This window comes from Erpetoichthys calabaricus, chromosome 13 (genome assembly GCF_900747795.2).
Source record: "Erpetoichthys calabaricus chromosome 13, fErpCal1.3, whole genome shotgun sequence".
Lineage (NCBI taxonomy): Eukaryota > Metazoa > Chordata > Cladistia > Polypteriformes > Polypteridae > Erpetoichthys > Erpetoichthys calabaricus.
The window spans coordinates 128,057,007-128,081,899 of NC_041406.2; the positions used below are offsets into that span (position 1 = coordinate 128,057,007).

General features: G+C 34.3%; 1 protein-coding gene across 4 annotated transcripts in view; it reads left to right on the forward strand.

Annotated features, from left to right (window-relative positions):
• Positions 1-269: 269 nt before the first annotated feature.
• Positions 270-24,893, forward strand: part of runx1t1 (RUNX1 partner transcriptional co-repressor 1) — a 153,305-nt gene continuing 128,681 nt past the window's right edge. Inside the window, exon 1 of one of the 4 annotated variants that reach the window (XM_028817788.2) lies at positions 270-821. In XM_028817788.2, the coding sequence (XP_028673621.1) occupies positions 794-821 (28 nt within the window). In that variant the 5' untranslated portion in view covers positions 270-793. The remainder of the gene's footprint in view (positions 822-24,893) is intronic. The other 3 variants (XM_028817789.2, XM_028817791.2, XM_028817792.2) reach the window with 3 other exon arrangements.

The following is a 24,893-nucleotide window of genomic DNA, read 5'->3' on the forward strand; positions in this document are numbered from 1 at the left end:
TAATGCCGCGACACATACGCGAGTGTACATGCAAAAGCTGAGCGCAGCGCCAGTAGTTGGAAGCAATAAGAAAAAAATGAGAGCGAGGGGGAAAAAAAACAATATATAGACAGCCAGCTGCCAGTCCAAGTGGACTGACACGGCCTGCTTATTCTTAACATATACTTGACCTCTCCAACCTGCTCGTGACACAGATGTCTGCTACCTCAGTCACCGCCCACCGCGCAGCTCCCGCCCACTCTGCACCTGGGTACGCAGACCCGGCTACTCGTTGGCAGAGAAGCGCCCGATTTCTTCAATACGAGCCGCACAGACTACCGCAGCATCAGCGTATGATTTTATTGGAGGGCTTTTTTTCCTACTTCTTCTTCTTCATTTCCCTTCCCCCTACACCGGCAGCAAAAAGCCAAGAAGAGCTGAAACAGGACCCCTTCTTCTTAAGACAAATGAGAACTCTATGACAGTCGGACCTTTTTCATTTGGTTGTGTCTGTTATTCATATGAAACGTGCAGGATTTATTTCCTTTATAATTCTTTCCTTTTTAACGTTTTGCCAGTTTTCTTTACCTGAAGAAACTGTTTACTTAAAATACTTGGACACATCAGTTGCTTTTTTTGGCGGTCGGAGTTTTTTCAAATACTTTTGACTTGGCTCATTTCACTATCTGGGCTGTGATATAAAGACAACTGCAACTAAAAACGCAGTTTCTCTGGTCGTTTGCGTTTCTTTTTTTGTTATACTGTACGGAGTTCAAGAGTGGAACTTATCTGTGTGCCTACAATCTAGTGACGAATGGTGGGAATTTCTGTCCCCTTCCAGTGTAAGTAGTACTGTTATTTTCTTAACCTGTACTCGTGCCGCGTTGTAAAACAATGCATTTATTTTGTTCTTTTGTTTGTTAGAGCGACAACTAAGGTATACAGAGCCACTGGTTGTGAAGATTCCTCTTCGATTAACAATGTTTATCTGTCAGTTATTCACCTGCCTCACCGAGAATGCTGATCTATCATGGAATTAAGCGTTTTAAGCGGCGGCACAGCAGTGCTTGGAATTCAGTTTTTAAAATTTCCAGCGTGGAACTGATCGTGACTTTCAAAATTCACACCCTTTCATCCTGCATTTCTGATAACTTTTAGCTGAAAAAGAAATGTGATGCTTAGTATTTCATACAGCCTCTTTGATTCTGCGTGGGGGCACTTCATCGCATCGGCAGTGCAGTTGTTTAGCGAGATAGAACCTCTTCCGTATCTGTAGAGCCGTGATATCTTTGGATTGTGCATTGGGAGAAACTGTCGTCTGCCTTGGTTTTCTATGCAATCTGTGTTTTACATACTGTATGAAAAAGAGCGAGAAGCAAAGCGAGCTGGTCGAATTTAAAGGAAGAAACACATTAGATAAATAGCCGTTCCTTTACTCGAGATTTTAAGGCATTTAAAGGGACATCAGTCCTTTTCACAGTATTAATGGTCTATGTCTTAAACTTTTAACCTCGGCTCTTACAGTAAACTAAATGGTTCATCCACCTTTTTGTACTGAGAAAGAATACACGGACAACTGCTTTTCACCCTTTCAGGCAAATGCTTTTTTTTTTTAATCTGACTGACGTATATCCAAAATGAATATTTGAAAAATGTGCCGACATACAATTATCATTTACATTTTCATATTGTTCAGCAGTTTGTGAATGGTAATTTTAACCAAAAAATAGTTTGTTATTTATTCCTTTGTGATGAATTGACGCTCCGTCCAGAGTTGGTTCCAGTCTTCTTGCAAGATGCTGTGCAGTTAGTATTTGTAATACTGATACATATGTGATGTTAAGATTTTTTAATTATGCTTTAATTATGCAAGCAATATTGCTTTCTTCCGAAACACGTTTATAATCCAGACGTAACATTCTACACATACATTTAACAATAGCAGATAGTAATGGTATTGAAAGTACAGAAACATGATAACTTTATGCAACTATAATATGATCCTTAGATCATTTGAGAGGTAATGTGTACACTGTAATTTAAACAAGCATTCAAGTAGACAAAACAACTTTTCTCATACTCATGTAAGAAATGCTAAATGGAAACTTTCCTTTACTATAAGCATTTGTACAAGTTATACATATTTTATTTGTAATTTTGTAACTAAAATAATGGTCAAGCAAAATGATGCTCATTTTTTGTTTATTACCACATAAGGAAGACAAAAAAGCTAAAAACAACAATAAAAATATCATAAATCGATTTTTATCACTACTAATGGATTAACAATTCACGTGCATTAGGGGTGAATGTGCATGTATAAAATATTTATATATGTAGAGATTTAACATTGTAAAGGCACATGACATATTTTATTGGTAGTATTACCATATTTGTTTATAAGTAATTGATAGGTAAAAAAAAAATTAAGCATTAATTTAATAATACTGAAGTTTAAGTGTTTCCTTGTTGATCCTTAAATGCAAAGTATTTCTTTTGACAAAACAAAGGAAAGCACATAATGTGATTATCCAGAGCGTAACTATCAAAGTGCCTAAAATATATATTAATTTATGGAGTAGAGTTAAACCCTATTCAGTTTTTGGACAGACTTCTCCCCAGATGGAGTCTGTTATGGGGTAGTCATACCTTCCTCTCTTCTTTTCTTTCTGTCGGATCTTATTTTACCCCTTCCACAACAGATAAACATCAGCTGACAGGCACTGAATGTAAAGCTTTTTCATTGAGGTTCTTAGTGCACTGCATTCTTTCTCTAGTAGGGAACACTTTAAAAGCTGACATCTGCACATTTTGCATTTGAAAACCCTAAACGAGTCACAATTGTCAGTTTCATCTTTTTGATCCATCTTGATGGTCCTTCGTTTGGTTCAAAATCCAGTGGGGGAAAATCTTGAGTCGGTTTAAAAGTGAAGTTGATAGGATGTTGACGCAATGTGCTTACATTTAAATTGCCAGTATTTTTTTCTGTGGGAACTTGTCATTTGCTGTTATTAGCCCTTCCTTTCTACATAATGAATGATGGTTTGAAATTTGTATTTAAGATTTAACATCAGATCTATCTATCTATCTATCTATCTATCTATCTATCTATCTATCTATCTATCTATCTATCTATCTATCTATCTATTTTATATGCACTATGATGGACTGGTGGCCTACCCAGAGATTTCTACTGCTTGCTTTGAGCCCAGAAATAGCCTTTGATCCCTCAATAGTTTAAGCAGGTTTGGAAATGAAAGAATTTACATATATGCAATGTTATAATTGTTATTTTCATTTAAACATTACCTCACCACAATCACATTATCTAACATAATATATTGAGACCACATTTTTCATATGTAACATTATATTTTAAATATATTAAAATATACAGTATCAAAGTAATTTCAAATATTTTTAGGAAGTTTATACCTATGTCATGGGTAATTTATAGTAACTTTGAAAACAAATGTTTTAGAAAAATTACACAGAACTGAATCTTCTTTTTGAAATTTTTCTCATTTAATTTTTTTATAATTAATGTTATTTGACATTTCATTTTAACAATGTAAACAAAAAACCTACCATATAAGCATGACATGTAAAAGTCTAAATGGTGTTAGACTTAACATTCAGTTTAATATTAATGCGCATTCTTATGACCATGAAATTCAAAGTTGTTTCCATTTTTATGATTAGTCTTGATGAGGTGTTGCTTTATACAAGTGTCTGTATAATTCCCTACTGATATCATTGTGTGAATCTTGCTTCTCGAAGAGAGCATTTTTCACATCTGTTGGATGCATTCTGCTCCTATGGAAACTGCACAGGGATTCACTATCCTCATTGCTGGATAGATTAATACATATTTAGCCTCTAATGTGCAGGCCATTAACTTTCCATCACTTTGTGTTGCTCCTCATTTTTTTGCCATTGTTTTTGTACCAATGACCATGTTAATAGAGAGGTGGGCATTTAATTAAAGCAAACATTATTAGTTTGCTGGAGTTAATTTTAAGGGATAAGTGCAGCATGGGTTATCTATTCGATGTTTAAACAAAAGGAGTGACTTTTCCATTTCTAATAGCCATCTGTACTTGTAGAAGCCTTACACCTGTCAGTCAACCCTTATTATAAAATGTGGTCACATGTATGAAATTGGAGGCAGTATATTAACTTATTTTCTCAACGTCCTTAGTGCTAAGGTTTTAAGTTGTTTTTAAAAATTTTATATTTATGACATTTACACTTTTTATAATTAATAATTGTGTATGTTATTTTACCTCCACATCCGTACGGCACTAAAGTGGAATAACTGGACTTAATAAAATATAACAAATATTTTAACATATTTTCTATCTTTTCCAAATTACAATATTTGGTGTACAAAGGTTTTATTGTTTTCTTGCAGTGTAATAGAAATGAAGAAATACACTTTCAAGCAATTTTTAAATCTTACGTTAATAAATCGTTTTTTCTTTATGAAAATTATATTGTAGTGTAATACATATATGAAGAATTAAAAGATGTGTTACGTTGTAATTTTTTTATTGCAAAAGCTTTTAGACACCAGAAGAATTGGGTACATGATTACTACTGCACTCTGATTAGCAGAACATGAAACAATATTTGTAATCCCCCTCCCCCATTCAGTTGTGGACCTTCTTATCAATGCCTAGGGCAGGTAGATGCCCTGTTTTGAATTTCATGACAAACAAATCTACTAATTAAATGAGTCATATTCATTGTTAATAGCTTTCAGGTCAAAATTAGACATCTTTAATGTATGTCAAGCTGAATTTAATTTGTGGCGAAAATAACTCCACTTTTTGCCTTTTTTTGTTGCTTTTTATGGAGAGTAATCTTACTTTTACTGTCTGTTTTTCGATCTAGTATTGATTCTACGGTTGTTTTTAAAGGTAGAGAAAAGTTTGTCAGTTTTCTATGTGTGGAGTGTGCTGTACAAATATATTTATGCTATGTGTTTTTATTATGTTTTCATTTTCTTAACTGTTATGCATTTATTGTATTCAAATATGTGTTGTATTTTTTCTGAGAAGACTGTTTATGTAGGGCTTCAGTTTGTATTCTAAATTGATTTAAAATGTGACTTTAGCTGAAATGTATTTGTGTATTATGCTGTTGGCTGCTGGACTATGGATCTCAGCCAAACAGTAGATAATTAACTATATAAACTGTTACTGTGTTTACTAATGAGGCAGTATTCGAAATATCATATGAAGTACTTTCAGTTCACACACCACCAACCTCCAGTTCAATCCCCTCAACCAAACAAACGTTTTAAAATTTCTTTCTTCTGCAATGAATAGTTTTACTTTGAGATTGAATTATCCTAATGTTAGGGTTTTAAATTGTTGCACAGCTGGTCTTGAATTAAGGAGAGATGTTACTAAAGTATTTTTTCACAGTGCTTTTAAAGTAGATAAAAAACTACAACGTAAAAAACAGTGTAAACACTAAGTGAAGGTATAAGTAATATAGATTAATGGGTCCGAAATGACTGTTGATGCTTCCACCCCTACACCTTTTTTTACCTCAGAATACTTAGTCCTATAAAAACACAAATATGTAAATGATAGGTAAATGATTATGTTTATTTGCTTAATGAAAAAATAAGTTAGTAATCTTAGAAATGTTTTTTACAAAAAGTACTTTTGTACATGTTGCTTGTTGACATAAAAAAGTCATATTTTTCATTTACATGAAGTTTATGATAAGCTCATTACAAAAAATAATTTTAGTTTTAATAGTGGCCATTGGTTAAGATAGATTTCAGCGTATGAAACCAGGCTTGTTGACAGAAATTCTGTCATTTAGTTTAGAATTAAAAACAAATAACTTAATGAGAAAACTAAATCAGATAAAATGTCAATCTTGTTGCATATACAGGACATATGCAATAGGTAGCTGGACATGCACGAGTTAACATAGGGGGTGCCATGTTGTTCTTTAAGTAGTTTCGAAAAAATAATAGCTATGATTTAAATTGTAAAATATATTTGCTAAGTCAAAAGCAAAATAATGCATTCATTAATTGAATAAAATGATACAGAATATGTAAATAATACAGTATTTCAGAAATATAAACAGTGTGAAATGTGATTAATACTTTATGTTGTTTCTTTTAATATGTATTGAAATAGTGTATACTTTCACATTAAATTGCAACTTCTTCTTTAAAGTCCAAATCTCTGTACAGATTTACAGATATAATATAGTGAAAATAAAGTTTAAAAATACATACATCAAAACAAACAAAAAGCAACCCTGAACTCTATGTGACCTGCAGTTTGTATGTATAAATATCCAATATATGCATGTATCTATACATTTTTATACTATAAAAATAGACTCTTAAAGCAAATAATTTATTAATAATCAAAAGTAAAATTATAGCTATTAAGGTATGAACTGCTGGCAATGCAAAAGTGAAAAACACAAAAATTGATCAGCTGGAATGACACACATCCACTCCAGTAAAACATGCTAAATATTGATGGCTCAAGCAAAATGCAAGGCCAACATCGGGTCCATCGTTAGTGATGACTGTGGATGCTGTTTGTGTGTCACAAGAGATACGTAATCAAAAATAACCTGTAGCGTTAAGTAATAAAGTGGTCTTTATTTAACTGCCAAAAATTGATTTTTTTTTTGTTTTCTGTTTTAAAAGCTGTTGGCTATATTTTTTTGTCTTGACTGCCATGTGAAACAGAAAAAATGAGTTGATGTAATCTTAGATTTTGGGTAATGAAAATTCTGTCAAACATCAAACATATGATTTGGGTCTTTTAAAGACTTTCTTTAGCATATTCATCTTTATGCAAGATTTGGGATTCATTCCTCTTTCATTTCGTGTAAGAATAGTACAGTAAACCTAATGATGATGTCTGTGCTAATGTATATGCTGCGTAAGGTTAGATAGCCTTTCATATTTTGGTCACTTTTTATATTTTATATAAGCCTGGCCACTTCTTTCAACAAGCTAAAATATTGACTAATTATGCCATCTTTAAAAAGTGTTTTTTTTTTCTTACTGGGTGCTCACTGGTAAGATTTGGGGGATATCAGCCTATGTTAATTTGGATACCCTTAAATACCATCTCATCCACATAATAAATCTTACCAGGTCACAAGTTTTTCTAATAACAATCTTTAAACAGGTTTTTGGTTTTGTGATCAAGCCTCTTTATAGAATATATCCTAGTATCACCACGGATAAGACTATATTTGAAAGGCAAATGTATACCCTTCAGTCAAGTGCATTTTATTTTCACAAAAGCATGTATCTACAGTGATTAAGAACCTAGAAGAAAGACATAAAAATATAAACATACTGTATTCTCAAACTTGCTTTATTTTATGGCCATGGATGGTGAGGAGACAATCCCAGAATTAGGTTCAAGGCAAGGATCAGATCTGTATAGCGCTCTAGTCCATTGAAGAACTTACTTAAACATTTAATAAACATATCATAGCTAAATTACACAGCTTTCTGCTTTCCCACACATTGTTAAAAGTGTTGCCTTTCCAGCAGTGCTTAAGGTTAAAACTGGAGTGAGTTTTATTGTTGGCTTCCTTACATAGCACATTTTTGTTACACAGTACATTAATAGATTTATGACTTGCTAAAATATATTTAAAGATGTTTTTTTTTAATAATTTCTTTATCCATTTAACTGGCATTTTATTTCTGTTTGCAATTCCAACGTTACATTATCATATGTCACATATTCCCTTTGATATGGCAAAAGTAATCATTGTGGACCAGTTTTTATGTCATATGTCTTATCCTAGAGTGCAAACACATTTTCTCTAAATGCTTGAAAACTTTAAATCTTAAACCTAACACCTGTTTGAAATACCTCAAAAGACAATCAACAGATTATCTTTTAGTGATGTCGCATTACTGTGTTTGGCTGTGCAGCAAATTAAAATTTTAAATTAATTATATGTTTTGCTTTACAGAATGCAAAATGAAACAAAGTAAGTCTAATTGGACATGTGTGTTATAAATTCTGCAAGATGTCACTTCATGCTGATTTTGGCATATAACATATAGAATGGAACCTGGTATGAAATGGAAAATAAGTACATGTATATGAATAAAATTGCAACTTGCAAATTTAAACTAGAATTCAAACATTCTCTTTCTTCATGATAGACAAATTGTGAATAGCATCAGTTTTTTTCCAGCTAAATATTCACTATCCAGATAAATATTTAGGTCCTTCATGAATAATAAGACAAAAGCACAAATTCACTCACTAGATTTTCTTATAACTTCTAGTTACTCCTTTCCCCTTGTATCACAAAAATGACAGTGGTCTCTTTGTCCAAACTATGCATATAGCAGTTCTATACTCCAGGTGACAGGTGGTTTAACTCTGTGCAGTTTGCTACTTGCTCTTCTTCTTCTTCATTTTTATTTCAACATCTCTCTCTCTCTGTCTTTGCCTCTCTCTGTCTTTCCCCTGTGTTTAATCCCATCTCTGTGTTTTCCCTTTGAGTTGCCAATTAACTTCTTGCACAGAACCCTACCCACCCCCCCCACCCCCCCTTTTATTTTCCTGTATCCATCTGGGTTGAGCTGATATTGTAATCACCCTAATGCACATTGCCTTCCCCTTACACACACACACACACAATGTGCCATCCTGACAGGGCTTTTTATTTTAGATAAGCTGGGATGTGTGTTTAATGAATACAAAGCCGTTGTGTGTTGCAGTGCACTCTGCCAGAAGGTAATCTCATTGAATAGGTGCTTTTCAGTGATGCAGAACTCGATAACTGTCCAGGAGTGAAGATGTAACCTGTTATCTGCCATGCCTGTATATTTTGCTGTCAGGGAATTTGCATTTAAAGATTAGCAGTGAAAGAGATGGACATTTGTGGGTGTTTGGTGTGTGTGAGTGTATATGTTATTTGATGAGAGAGAGACTACATTGTTTATATATTTAGGGTCTGTGATTTGAAAATGGGGCTAAGTTGCAAACAAAGGACAATCTCAACTACAGGTTAGACATCCATCTTGTTTGTGATTTTATCTCTTTATTTTGTTACGCATCCAGACAGGACCTTTGAAGGTGAAATTACCAAAGTCGTTATCTATAATTAGGTTTTGTCAGCAGATTTTGGGAAGCTTTCACGAAAAGGCTGATAAAAGGGGTGCAAATTAATTATTTATTGGCATGTCTCTTTAACAGTCAGATTGATGAGGTAATAATACAAGTGCAAATGCCTAGGTTTGATTTTTTTAAGAAGTGAAATTGGCCAAAGGAGAGGTAGTTATGCAGAGTACATAAAATTCATAAAACTGTCCTGTAAAATTTCTACAGCAATGTATTTTATTTTAAATAATGATTGTAATAAAAGATTGTTGGTGATAAATAGCCTCAGTTTTGTTTTCCTGCCTTTGTCTCCTTTTTGTTTCACAGTGGAATGCAAAGTGGTAACTGGTGCAAGCATCCAAGTATTTTTAAGTTTACACGTTCTATTTATGTAATAACCAGTTACTAGTAGGTACAAGAAAGGGATCTGCTTAACATCATTCTGTGGTTTATTGAATTACAAATTAATTAATTTTAGAGATGTTAAAGCATAATTGATGATAATTATTGTCAGTAAGTCAACGCATGGTGGTGTGCTTGTGATATAGCAGACATAACAGGTAGCTCATAGAAAATATAAAGGTCAGCTGAAATAAGTGGCCAAACAGTAGTGTTTTTTTTTTCATAGCAAATCGTGCCTACTGTTAGCTGAGCACTAATAAAAGGCTACAAGCTTAATTAAGATTTGTTTGCAGCTCAGGGTTGTTTTTCACTTGACTTTACTGAATCAATAAATGAAAAAAACAGTCCCTTATATTCTGCTTGCATTGACTAAGTATATTGACATTTTGGTGTTGCTACTGGTTAGGTGAACACAGTGAAAGCGAAGCATGTTACCATCAGTAGGTACTTTTCTGGCAGAGTTGATCTTTTCCATCTTCTCAAGCTAATTTTCCTGGTAAAGAGTACATTATACTGAATATACAAATAAATTCAGGAATGCCATATTACAATATTTTGCCCTAAAACCACAAATATTTTATAAATGGTGGATGATACTTCTTGTAGTATTGGAGACACGTAAGCATTGCTTCTTTTAAACTGATTAAAACATTAATTTCACTGAAAGGGAACAAGCTTTTGTTTTAAGCTTGTTTTGTGTTTATCTGCACCTCAAGCTCTTGAATAAAAGAAACTAGTGAAATATCTACTAATGCCCATTTGTAATTGTAAGTCATGGCATAAAATGTAAAATCTTCCCATTATTTTGAATTGATCCTCAGATAGTTTTTCTCAGGTTCATATAATGCTTTCATTAAGTTGAATTTCTTTACTCTGAAAGTGTTTTATGGTTTTATGCAGTAAACTGTACTGTTACTTCAAAGTTGAGATAAACGGAGAATAACTTGTCAATCATATTTTAATATTTTAACTTGAGGTGGTCACAATTTAGGAATGTATGAACAGCTAGATTGTAAGAATGAATGTGTTATACCTCTCTACCCATTCTTTAAATATTCTACTAAAGAATTTCAGTTGGTGTTTTCATGTGGCCGTTTTCTTTAGTTAACCTAGCAGTGTAGCATAAATTGCAGAAAGAGGATAATAAGAACACCGTGGCTGTTTCAGGAAAATGTTGTGTTCCTGTCTGATCAGCAGGTGCTCTCAAGATGAATGCGTGGTGTAAATTATTCTGAGGGCAGAGTGTGTCAGTTCTTAAAAATGGAAACTGATAGAGAGGAAGTGTAAGTTGGATTCCTATTTTCAATATGGGTTCAATCTAAAAAGCTATTTTGTTAAACTGCTACATCTGCTGCTTTATGAATAGCCTACTAGTTCCACTAAAAATAAAACCCTGTAATTTGGAAGCCATCATAATCTTTTGTTAATGCAAGAAGGCCATTTTGAATCAATTAACACTCTGCTCCAAACCTCTTGCTATCTTTGTGTTATTTTACACTGATTTTCTCCCCTTTATATTTTGAAAAGTGCATACAAATACTTGTTCATATGTATAAAATGGGAATGTCTGTTAGTCTTGACAAAAAATGTATATTTAAATGCAACTGTTGCTTCACAATTTTTAAACATTTTTGTGTTCTGCATAATTCTGCTTTTGTCAAAGCTGCAAAAATGCAGTGTGTGTGTGGTGTTGGGGAAAAAAAGAACTGGAAGTCTGTGCTTGTTATGACATGTTTGGTCTGTATGCTTCCTTTGATCAGCTGTACTGTCTATAGTGTATATTGTAAGGCCTTAACAGCAAAAGAAGCAGGAAAGATACCAATGTTGGAACACCAAGAATGAGTAAAAATTATCACTTAGTTATATTTTTTTAATACTTTCATAATATGAGACATTTAGATGAAATACAAACAAACTCACCAGGTTTTTACAAAGGGCATTTAGGGACCATTTCTCTGTTTTGTATATATGTTAAGCACAATTACACAACTACAGTAGTCTGTTTTGTTGTATTGCTGAATCATTGGGAGACAGAGCCCATTTTTCAGAGCAACCCGTATCTACATTAGCAACTAACCTTGGATATGATGTCATCAAATGACACACACACATACACAGGGCCAAATTTGAATAGCTAATTAATCCATTATGTATGTGTTTGGGATATGGTAAAAAATTTGATGTGAAAACCCACATGAATGCTGTGACTGTGACAGGCAGCTTTATTGACTACTGTAGAACCCTTCAAGCCCAGTTCTTAAATGCAAAATCTGCTCAGTTCATTACTGTCAACCATCTGCTTTGCTCTTGTATGTATATGTATATATGTATGTATATGTATATATATTATTTAATATATATATGTATATGTATATGTATGTGTGTAAAATGCAAGTAATAAAAAGGTTGTTTTCATGCTTTAAATACTATAAAAAGTAATACAATATTTACATTTTGGGCAGAAACAGACAACAAAGATTTGCCTGGACAATGATCAGTCTACTTCCTGCTGGATACTGATCGTATTGCTTCACGCTACCTAATTGCTTCACGCTACCTAAACTTCGGTGTGTTGTGTTGAAATAAACTAATTGTTCAGATTAAAATCAATAGTATATGGGAATACTTATCTTTATCAAACAGTGGATGCTGAAATATTTAAAATGACAGCTTATTCTTTGGAGCATACTCTACTTATACTCCTGTAAACACATTTAGACCAATAATGAGGTCAAAATTTTAAGCCTTAACACTGTACAAAGCACCCTAAAGTACAACAGGGAATGAAAAACATTATCTACGTAATAATGTCAATGTGATTCTATGCTGCTTGTGTGTGTGTGTGACCACTGAGGTGGAATTAGCTGTATGTGGATGAGAAAACTGACAGCTGATATTACCTTTACAGCTACAGTATATTTGTCATTCAGTTTAGCTACAAAACAAACACTGTCATTCAGCCAATTACTTGACTTGTTTTTATGTTAAATGCATTTCCAGCAAATTTAATCTTTTTTGCTGCTCATGCCTGTGTATCAGTGTTCGGAAATTATTCTTTTTATTGTTTTTTTTTCATTCTACTAAAAGCCAGTATTCTGTTCAGTGACTGAAAGTAGTCACCCACTGGGCTCAGATATTTAATGAGGCTTGAAGGTTTTTGCTCCCATAATACCAGGTTAGCAACTCAAGTGCAAGGTGCCTGCAATTCTAACACAGAAGTATTATAATTTGGCTTTGTTTTGCTTTTGAGCGGGTTGTCACTGTGATATCTTTGGAGATGAAAATTGTTCTCATCTCCTACAGAATGACTCAGAAGGTGACATTGTGTTAAAAGAGCCCTCTTCCCAATGTCACTATACTTGGAGTGTGTTTTTTTTTTCCTAATGAGCTTTTTATGAACTGGCTTCAAAGCCAAAGAAAAAAGGACTAGTTTTAAAGTACACAAACACATTTAAGGCAAATATTCATGACTCTTCTACTTTAAAGTATTGTAGATGATTAGAAGTATTAATGGAGTGTATTTTTACACTTGAGCCAATTTCAAACCTCTACATTCTTGTTATTATACTCTAGTTAAGCCTGACATCTCATCACATCAACATGACTATTGAACCGTAGGCAATTATAGATCATCTCTTGAGTTTTTGGGTATAGTTTATTTTGTTTGAAATAATAAAACAAAATGTATTGTTGATTTTTTTTCTTCTAAAAGTGAATATTTATGCATTTAGAATTACTATATAGACACAAGCTTTGTTATATGCTAAACATCTTTCGTCTGCCTCTTTTATGCACTAGATTGCAAATTCAGATTTTGTGTCTGTAATGGTTAAATACCATTATCCATTTTGTCACTTATCTATATTTACATGTTTACTGTTTTGTAACATTTTGTTTTAGTTTCCTTCTTTGTAGTTCCACGGGTGTAGAGCAGTTTGTCATTACCAGCAGTACAAAATAAAGCAAGAAAAGGAACAACAATTGCATTTTAGTGGAATGCACATTTTCATGGTTTTATCAGAAAACAAAGGCAACCCATTTGAAAGGTGGAGAAAAGTATAACTCATAACTGCAGTACAGCCTGATACACTGTGTTAGCTCAGAAGAGACCCTGACTTCAGTCCACAGGTCTCAGTTGAGAAGGCAGCCAAGCCAAAAAGAGTATGTAAAGAAGAAAAAAGGCAGGATGAAAAAAATCCATGCAAATTCTTAAAAGTAAAAGGATTAAAGTATCATTAACCTTTTTAAGTGTAAAACAGCTGCCTGGGGGTTGCTTCTGTCTTTTCATGGTCTCAACCACAGCTGATAAAATTAAAGAAAAAAAGAAAATCATGTTTGCAGCTGGGCAATAACACTAAAGCCTAAGATTTGCGACTATCAACCATAAACACAGATGCCTTCAAAGTTCTGTTTTTCTTCCATGTGAAAGTGGTTGAACAGAACAGATGTATTCATATTGGCGAAGGAGAATGTTTCTGAATATAATTGGCTTTCTCTTCTCTTATTCTCCAGGGACACTTTTTCGCAGGTGAAATCAGATGAGGCAAGAGAGATTTCCACTAAGCAAACTCTTTATTGTTTTTATTTTAAGGTTTCAGGGCAAAGAGGAGCTGGAAGAAAAAGCTCCCAGCTTTGCTCGTGACCTTTCCTTTGTTCTCGAATGGATTGTCTTAATTTTAAAAAGATTAATTTATCCTCGAATTACAAGAGTACACTTGTGTGTTAAAGAGTTTGGATGTCCATTAAAATGTGAAAATGTCATTCCTTTCTCTTAAAAATAATTTTATTTATCACTATTATTTTTTTTACACTTATTTCATATGAAGATACAAAGTACATAGAAATTTTTATTCTCATTTAAATCTATATAACATATAGCTAGTTCAGAAAATGAATAAAAATGTTTGTGAATGAAATATAACTCCAAAGAACATGGAATAAGTGTTGGTTACTATTACCAAATATATTTAGATGTATTTTTGCTTGCCATTTATTTTTTCCAATTTAATCTGTGCAAAAAACTGATTGATAGTAAAGTTTATTTGCGAACTAATTTTATGCTATGTGCAACATGCTGCCAAAATTGTTAGTGGGGCTGTGTTATAGCTCTTTTAAGCACGCGTTTAGTTGATCTCCAACTAGTTCACTGCCTGTTTGGAGTTTCCACATTCTCTGTTTTTGTGTTTCACTATAGTTTGCTACCATATTCCAAATATTTGTGAGCTAGGTTAATTTGCAACTCTTAATTTTCCCAGTATAGGTTTGAAGGTGTGAAGATAAAATTTAGAATGGCCTGCATTACAACTTGGGTTGATTCCACTTGTGTGCCTGGAGGTTTAGTAATATAATGCAACAAAATAAAAGGTTCACAATAGATGGATGAGATCTATAACATTTCCTTTTAATTTCTCTTTGCTGATGATTTTTTACATTTTTTAAAACACAATGTATATATATGTAAACAAAAAACTTTTTTATAGTTTAGTTCACATTAAATTAGCCTACTCTTTCTTAAAAAAGAATTGGGATTAAATAACTGTTGGATTATCAAGATGTGATGCAGCATGTTACTTAACAATTTCTTGGCAGTTGAATATAGCAGTGAAGAGCACTATACAAATAATAGGCATATTATACAGTTAATTGAATTTAATTTTATATTCTGTCCATTACACTAAAGCCGAAATTAGGAATAAACAGTTACTCAGAGCCATGAGCAAGTTTATTAAAGTATAAAAAGCTAAAAAAAAATGTTCTTTCAGCTCTCAGTGGATTAATGCTGCCTCATCATGGTGCATATAGTGTATAACAATTTCTCAAGTTCAAGGTAGCTGCTATATGTAAAGGCCAGATTATATGTGTTTGATTTTATTTGATAATAAATATGTGCCTGGTGTATCAAAGGATATGCTTATGTGAATTCTCTGGAGTGGACATTAGGAAAGCTCCATGTAGACTCGCTGCTAACAGAAAAAGTTAGCTAGCCTAAAAGCTGCCATGCTTGTTGGTCCCTTTTGAATATAAATCAGGTCTCAGGGGTATAGTGATATCTGAGGCTAACAAAGGTCATTTTATAGGTCAGAGGACCTATTTTAGGCATACTCTTGAAAGCTGAAGTCAATGTTTTAAAAGACCACTCTTTGCAACTGCTCATTAACACTTGAGTTGGAAATTAGGTTTCTGGGTGAAAGCTGACATACAGGAAGGGAGATAGGCCTGAAAAACAGGAGAAAAGAAGGAGACATTTTGACTAATTGTTTATGATAACATTGGAAGTATGAAGGTGCTTGCATTATCCTGCCTGATAGTCTGGACAAAGCTTTTAGAAGACATACTCAGTAAACCCTTTACAATATGTCTGTGCATTACCTTATGTTATTTCATTATTGTTTTACCCCACATGTATATTGTAGCCACCAGGGGATGCACCTGCTGCCCAGACACCTGACACAACAGAGACAAGGCAAAAGTCCAGTATAACACACATTTTATTTTATTGTGGGAAATGTTTCCCAAGTCTCCCACCGGCACAGTATAAAAGCACAGTAAACAAAGTCTACAACACTTTTCTTTTCTCTTCTCTCTTTTCCACCACCACTACTCCTGTGGCAAGCTTCATCCTGTTTCTCTCAACTCAGACTGCTCAAGTGAAGTGAGGCTATCCCTTTTATATTACACCTGGGAGCATTTCAGGTGGCTCATCAGCATTATCTGGAAATACTCCAGGTGTGGTGAAAACCCAAAGTGGGGCACTGCAACTCCCCCGGCGGCCCCCACAGAACCCAACAAGGCTGTACCAAACTCCATGTCCCATGGAGCCTTGTGAGAATCACTATGGGGTAGGCTGCTTCCCCGGTGCTTCTAGTATATTGGCCTCCCAGCCTGGAAGGGACTCTGACCATCCATCACTATGTATGCCCCATGACCCTGCCCTGGATAATCATGTTAGAAAAATGGATGTGTGTGTGTATGCACTGTATATATGTGTGTGTGTTTACTGATATATATATATATATATATATACTGTATATATATATATATATATAATGTGTATGTGTGTGTTACATAGTTTACTGTCAAATAATGCAAAGAGTACGTGACACGTGTTTCGCCCTTATTTGGGCTCATCGGGCATACACACTCCACTGCACCCCTCGCGGGGATCGAACCTCGGACATCAGCATCAGAGGCGAAGCCCCTTTACGCTGCACCATGGCGTGTGGTTCATTTATTTGACAGCCTGGAGATCGTCATAATTACATTCATAGCGTTCGTAATATATATATATAATATAACCTAGTTGTTCAGTTCAGGTTCACAGAGGGCTGTTGGACTTGGCTTTGGGCATAAGATTGGAACCAGTCCTGGACAAAGTTCAGTCCATTGCAGGGCACACTTTGTATATGTGACACAACTACTACTAAAATTGCTTCTGCTACTACTGATACTCATGCATACACTCAAATTGGTTTAAGTTTAGCACTACCAGTTAACTAGCTACATCTGTAAGGCATATATAAGGAAAACTAGAGTAACCAGAGTAAAACTCACATAGACATAGGGAGAATGTGCTCGGGCAGGTAATCAGACCCAGAGAAAAAGGTTAGTCTATAATCTGTCATCTTATATGGAGGCAGCAGCACTACTGCCATCACATCATTATGCCATGTACAGTATGCAGTATGTAGAGAATGAATATGTACAGTACTCTTTCTCTTTTAAACACCAAACTATATATATATATATATATTTATTATATAAAGAGAAAGAAAGGAACATTACAAAGCTAGACTTTAAATAATACAAACTTTAAATAATATTTTGACTACTTTTAAAACAGTCCGTTTTTGCAGTTGGCAGTCGAGTCTAAGTAACAGAGTAATGCTCTGCTTGCTTGTTAAAATGTATACGTGAAGGTCTTCGAAAGCAGTAAATTTCTATCACAAGCAAATCTGTTTAACTTGATTCTGATAAAAATGTTGAAAGATGCATTTTTTGTGCCAGTAATTCCATTCCCATCTGTAAAAGCTCTTCTTCATCAACATCTGTTTTTCACATCATATTTTAGCAACAAGGGTCCCTTCTATTTAACAGGGTAGCATTCTGCATTTTCTCTTAGTTCAGCTTTGACTACTTTGAGTGCAGATTTGCACATGTGTTTTTTTATTTTCTCATTGCTCCATACCATTCAGAAAATAATAATACTGTTTTTTGGGAAGTGGTGTTTTTTTTTTGTTTCCATGGAAGTAAAATATGTACTGTCTATTTATAATAATACCCTATGGATCTTTTTTTGTATACAATATATATGTTTTTATTTTATGGAGAGACATATTTAAAATGCATTTTAATTTCTGTTCTTGCAGTTCAGTTGTGCCTTGCTGTTTCATAACTTGCATGCAAGAGTCCATAACACATAACAAATATATGCAAGAAACTATCTTGGAATGAGATAAATACAGCTTTAATTGTTGCATTGCTACAAAGAGCATGCACAGTTTGGCAGTTTAGCAAAGATACAATCTTAATCTGCCATTTCCTATTTGGCAGTATTAAATTGTCCACATAATAATTCACAGCTGCAGAGGAATCTCTCATAATGGTGCAGCTGCTATTTAGTGTTATATGTTGGAGTTAAACTTTATAAAAAATGTTCTTCCATTATTCTAAACATATGTGAAACAATGCTAATTTAGCCTTTACCCTACATGTGCAAATCAAAGTATTGCAAAATGTATGTTTTGACTTTTCAGTCCTGTAATAGCAAAGGGCACTTTTGTCACCTTATTATAAAAAGAAAATAGTAGTGCATATAGTAAGAAATGTTTTTCTGTTTAAATAAAGTTACTAATATTTTGTTAAAAGAGATCATCAAAAAAGCTGTAGACTCATTGACAATAATTTTATTTGCTACAGCAAAAAGGTTTATGAATGGTATTGCTTTTCAGATGCAGATGAAAGGGTTGGGCTCTTCACCAAACAGACTGATGTGGGAGGTCTTCTTTCAGTGTTTGTCAAGACAAAAGATTGATGCCTGGGCTAAGCCCAATACAATATTGGTACCCTCCAGAAGAGGATGGAGGAAGTTTGTCGATGCACTGACAGAGAATGATATCAGTAAAACAGAAACACTGTCAAGTAGAAAAAGCTAGTAGAAAATAGGGGAAGAGGAAGTCCGGTTTGAATAGAGGCAAGTGATAGACAATTTCAAATGTCTAATAGTTGAATTTATTTTGCCTTCTTTTATTTTGTAAATGTAATGTCTTGAAAGGTTTTCTTTTGTTATTGAGGTTTACTTTGTATGAAAAACAAACTTTCTTTTGTTTCTACAATGGCTAAAGAAAAAGGTTAATTTATAAGCTGTCTTCTTATGTGTACAAAGGTAAGTTTACTGGCCCTGCACAGTGAATTTCCAGTTAGCACAGTTGTAGTAAAAAGAATTAAAATACATATTGTATTAATTGAAGTGAGCTGGTGTTAACATGACAATGTACAACTTAGAGTTACCAATTTTTGTCTCTGATGAACCACTATACCAGCTTTCATCTAACTGATGCTTTAGTGGTGGCCTGAATAGCTGATGAGACAATAAGCATTGCTTTGGTGTGTGTTGTAAGAAGGACCCCAGTTTGAGCCCATGATCAGCAGGAGTGGATTATCATGTTGCCCTCATTGAAAACAGATATTTTGGCATATGTGTCCTGTCAGACAGGCAATTTCAACTTTGTATGTTGATTGTTTGTATCCTGTGTTAGCCAGAGCAGGCTAAAAGTATAAATAAGAAGTACTAAGAAAAATAAAAAGTAAAAGTAAAGTCACTTTGTATTATCAAAATTACTGTGAATTTTAATCATGTGTAGGAAATACTAAAATATACAATATAATGTTTCTGTATTAAAGTACATTAACATACACTATACTTCCAAATCTAATGTTATAAACTGTCATATTTGATATTTAAACTATGAAAAACTTTAATTCATGAATTATTGAAGATCAAGGTAACAATGTGTATATGCAGATGAGTGATATTTAACATTGGTGTGATGTATAACACTAATGACTATTGGATTTAAAAAATACTGCAAACATTCCAAGGTGGTATATTCTAAAAAGTATACTTAATAAAATTACCATGTTTAAAGTGAAGAGTAAACCATTGTTATAATTCTACAGAAGCACATTTATACTGCAGTTTGCAACAGCTGTTTCCTTTTTAAGGCAGGAAAAACAACTAGAATATTGAGTAACTTAACATAAACAATTAGCTAGAAAGAAAACATTTAAATAGAGTAAATTCCTAAAAAATCACTATGAACACAACATTTATGGTGAATAGTAAATACAATTTTGAAAGAAAATATAGTTGGCATTGATGTTACATGTTATTATATATGTTATATACCTAATGTAAATGAATGAATGTTTTAGTCTATGCATCCATAGCATTTCTTGAACTTGCACAAAACGGTTAAGAATTGTGGAGAGCTGGAACCTTTCCAAGCAGCACTGGAAGCAAGACAGGAACTAACTACTTTTGACAGTACATGGATATTTTAGTGAATAATAATAATAATTTCCAGTAATAAGAATCAGTCTGCCACAGCACAGGCACACTGAAAGCCTTGTACTTTCCTTGCAGAAACAGATGCAGAGCAGGAGTCCTGGATGGAATGGAGGCACATACATATAAAAAGTAACACTCATTCACACCAGACTAGTTTAAAAGCACTAGGCAAAGTAGCAAAAAGCCTTTTGACTGGGAGGACGCCACAATGCAAATACAAAGAGAACATGCAGTCTCTACTCAGAAAATACCACAACATGGAATTATTCCAGAGTTCATATATAGTAAATTATGAAATGCTAACTATTGCTCCTATTTGTGTCTCTAAAAAATAATTAGTATTTTTACTATCTTGTTCAGTATTGTTTTTTGGCTTGTACCCAGTGCTGCTAGAATAGACTACACTCCCCAGTGCCTTGTACTAGAATAAGCAGGTTCAGATGGATGTTTCTTTGATTATGTTAGGGTTAAATTATTATAGCAATGGAGAATTTGTGCCATTAACTGACCGTTCATCTAACAATATTATTCATTTTACTGTTTTTTGCATTATTATTAACCAGAGAAAAGAACTGCTTGGAAAAGCAGTGGTTCAGGCTGACATTTTAGTGTCATATAAACATTGTTATGGCATGCAGGCTTTGTAACCTGAAAAGGCTTCCTTATCTAGTAGATTTAGTCTGGGTTTACACTAGGTGGGCAGCTTTAATAGATTTTACCCCAGATGGAGCCCTGTGTATACTGAACCATTCCACACTAATTCTAGGTCAGTGTGATGCGTGAAATCAGTTTATTTGAACCTCTCTGTCGCTTTAGGAATTTGGCAGAATGCCATTTGATTTCATTTCACATTCTTTGTTTTGGCCATAGAACAGCAATATGCTTTTAACTAGTGTTTTCATTTTAAACCTACCTCAGGCTTTTTATCAGTATTTAAAAAGTTAGTAAAGGGCTTGCTTACTAAAAACAATTGAGTTGTTAAGAACTTTTAATTCATGTTGTTCGTTGTTTTGTCTTGTGATTTGTGAAAGTGCTCTGATTGAAGAACTGAATGCAGATTCAAGATTTTTTTTTAAAAATTTTGTCTTTAATAATCCATCCATCCATCCATTTTCCAACCCGCTGAATCCGAACACAGGGTCACGGGGGTCTGCTGGAGCCAATCCCAGCCAACACAGGGCATAAGGCAGGAACCAATCCCGGGCAGGGTGCCAACCCACCGCAGGACACACACAAACATACCCACACACCAAGCACACACTAGGGCCAATTTAGAATCACCAATCCACCTAACCTGCATGTCTTTGGACTGTGGGAGGAAACCGGAGCGCCCGGAGGAAACCCACGCAGACACGGGGAGAACATGCAAACTCCACACAGGGAGGACCCGGGAAGCGAACCCAGGTCCCCAGATCTCCCAACTGCAAGACAGCAGTGCTACTCACTGCGCCACCGTGCCGCCCCGTCTTTAATAATCATATAGTTTTAATATGAATATGTTTAGCACAGAATTTATTTTCCACTTTCAAATGTATATATCTTATGTTGTTACAAATTTGGGCAGTCATGGAATCCAAAATCAAACCTAAAATTCCTTCATATAATTGTATACATGCAAACAGATGCATAAATAACATGTTTAAAATTAAGCCAGGATTTGTGGAGTTACCTGAAGATATTCTACCTGAGTGCTTCAAGTAGTATAATTATAAATGCAGTTCTTGAATGTTATCGTGCAAAAAAACACTGCAATACATAAACTTGCTATCACAACTACTGAATCTTAAGATTTATAAAGTTGTTAAAATTTATAGCCGATGCATTTGTGTAGTGCAGTAAGAAAGATCACCTTTGTACCCGTCAGTCAGTTCATCTTTAAAACTGTAACATCTCAGAGGTTTTATTTCCAGAGCTAATATCCTCATTCCAGTATATGCTAATAAGATATACGGTTGCTTTTTTAAGATGTGCTTCTTTTAAACAGCAGAGATTCTAGACCCATCTTCAACACAACATAGCATAACATTCTCTAACCCACTTATTTCAACTAAGTGTCGCAGAATAATTCAACCCTGACCAGGCAGCACTAGTCCATTGAAGGGTCACTTATGCACATGCTCACACGGAACCTTATACAACTGCAGTGGGCTGGCGCCCTGCCCGGGGTTTGTTCCTGCCTTGCACCCTGTGTTGGCTGGGATTGGCTCTAGCAGACCCCTGTGACCCTGTAGTTAAGATATAGCGGGTTGGATAATGGATGGATGGAACCTTATACAAGGCCAATTTTGAAACCCCAATAAACCTAATCTGGCAATCTATGTGGTTGTAGAAGGATATCCATGTAGATTCAGGGTGATTATGCAAATTCCAAATAGCCAAAGTATAGGAATGAGAATTCAAATTTAATATTCTGGGTACTTAACTGGCAGTTCTACTCACTGAGTTAATACGCTGCCCCTCCATTTTCAAGTTAACATTTATTTGCTTTTGTCTTTTTTACTCACTTATAGTAAAACTATTAAAGAAAAATGTGTTGATGGTTGGTCGCAAAGAATGTAACATGCAGTACAGTAGGTAACAGGAGATTTAGTTTTGAGAGCTATAGCATTAGACTTTGTACTCCTGCCACTTGAATAAAATTAAAAATCTAAAGACTGGGTGCCTCAAGGTACTGGATTTCTCTACTATCATTTAATCAAAGGCTTCTGCCCCGCAGGGGTGCATTGTTTAGTGCCTTGTATAAGACAGGTTGACTGACAGCTGTAAGGCACTATCAGAAGGTGGTTCAGTGTTTAAGTGAAATTGTGGATGTAAAATATGCTAAAGACATGGGCCAAATGGAAAATGCATGCACAAAGCACTCGTTTCCTAAAGATTAAAATTTATATGATGGGATGGTGACATTTTAAAAGTCTCGAAATAAATCTGGCTGCTCTGAAAATAGATACATTTGAATTTCTGTTCTGTGACTTTAGTGGAGCATTTACACTTAGACGTTTAGTATAACTACATTGAATTTTATTTTTTTTTTAATAGCCATTGCATTGACTGACGCATGTCAAATGCCTTTGAAAAAAAATTGTGTAGAAAATACTTCTGTCATATTTGATGAAGTATAAAAGGACTGGAGGAGAAAAGTTTCAGCCATGCATATCAGTTCACTTTCATTGCTTTTCAGATGTGGGTGTAAGAGAAATCAGAGGAATTTGTTGATGCTTCAGGCAGCTCCTGCGGAAGCAGATATGCTGAGCCTGGGAGCTAGTGAAATGGGGTCACGCTCATACACACCAGCCTTGCTTCCGTGTTTAATTACCTGAACAGCAAAACATCCAGTTATAGAGTGTGTGAAAATGTAGTATCTTGGGGCACCAGTTTGTTGCTCTGACATCCTGCATGGTTGGTCCTGTCCGTCTGTAAACGTCAGGGCCTGTTCCTGACAGCATGCTATCTCTGCCGGACCTGGGTTCCTTCCATTCAGGACGCATTGTGTGGAAAAGGGTTGGGTCAGGAATCTGAGGTTCCTGTTGGCCTGATCTTGTGCTCTCTGGGCTCTGGCTACACTGACAGATATGCTTCTGTTTTTGTTAAGGACAGCCAAAAACAAAAACAGTGTAGACTGTAGATTAAGTGGTTCCTGCCAGTCCTGTTTTTCTAACTTTCATGGCTGTAGCCTCCCTGACAGATATGTTTGATTGTTGTAGCCAAAAATAGTATAGGCATTGTACTAGGTATTTCTTTCCCTACAATTCCTGAAACCTGCAGTCTGGCAGTGGCTGGAGAAAGAAAATGTATCCACCACTGGCAATAGAGTAAATGTTCACAGGTTCTGTATTTTGTAACAAAATGTAGTCTTTTCCCAATAGTTCTCTTTGTGAGATCAGGTACATGTGGAAGCTGTTTTTTATGGATAAAGTAGTAAAAATCTGTTGATTTCTGTAGGAGATATGCAAATAGAAAGATGTTCTTAGTTGCATTCTGTTTATGTGCTAGAATGGGCTTTGCTTGTGTATACAGCAAAATTTGTGTATAATAGAAAAACTCTATACCATAACTTTGCCTTTGCCATATAGTAAATACTCATCAAATATTGACATTTAATGCTGCAAGAGAAGTTTGTATTGGTAACTTAGTATATTATCATTAATACGTTGTAAATAATATCATGCTTATTGTATAAAAAAGCTAATCTACAGGACGTCTGGCAAAAGAAAAATGTCTGCTCACTGATTTCATCTTGTTGTACAACTTTCCAAAGCACTACATGAATAGATAGATGTAGAGATTCCATATTCATTTCAGTAAAAGCATAGTTGATACCAGTATATACTGTATATAATCATTTTATTGTTCATTTGTTAATTTAGAATACTTTATTTAACAAAATGACAAATCAGCTTCAAGTCTTTAAGCATTTTTTGTCGCAGTGTATTTAACTATTTACTCTCTTTTCAAGTTTTTAGAATTTATGCAAAATGTAAGCTCCAGAAAACCCTTTTTTTTTTTTAACAAATATTATTATATGTGTGGCTGATACATTTTATGGTATAAATGCTTATAAAGAAAGATGAAGTAAATGACGCCTGTAGAGTTAAACTGTTCAACACTTTAGCTTTCTAAACTGGCTTAATTTTTTGTTTATAATTACTGATTTTTTTGGGTTATATACAAGTATCATTGCTACTTGAAAACCACACTTAAATTATACATGGGTGTATGCCTTGCACCAGATTAACAAATGAATATGTTAACTTTGTAATTTAATATTTTTATTATATACAAAGTAATGCACAAACATTGTTAGTGTTATGTGTATT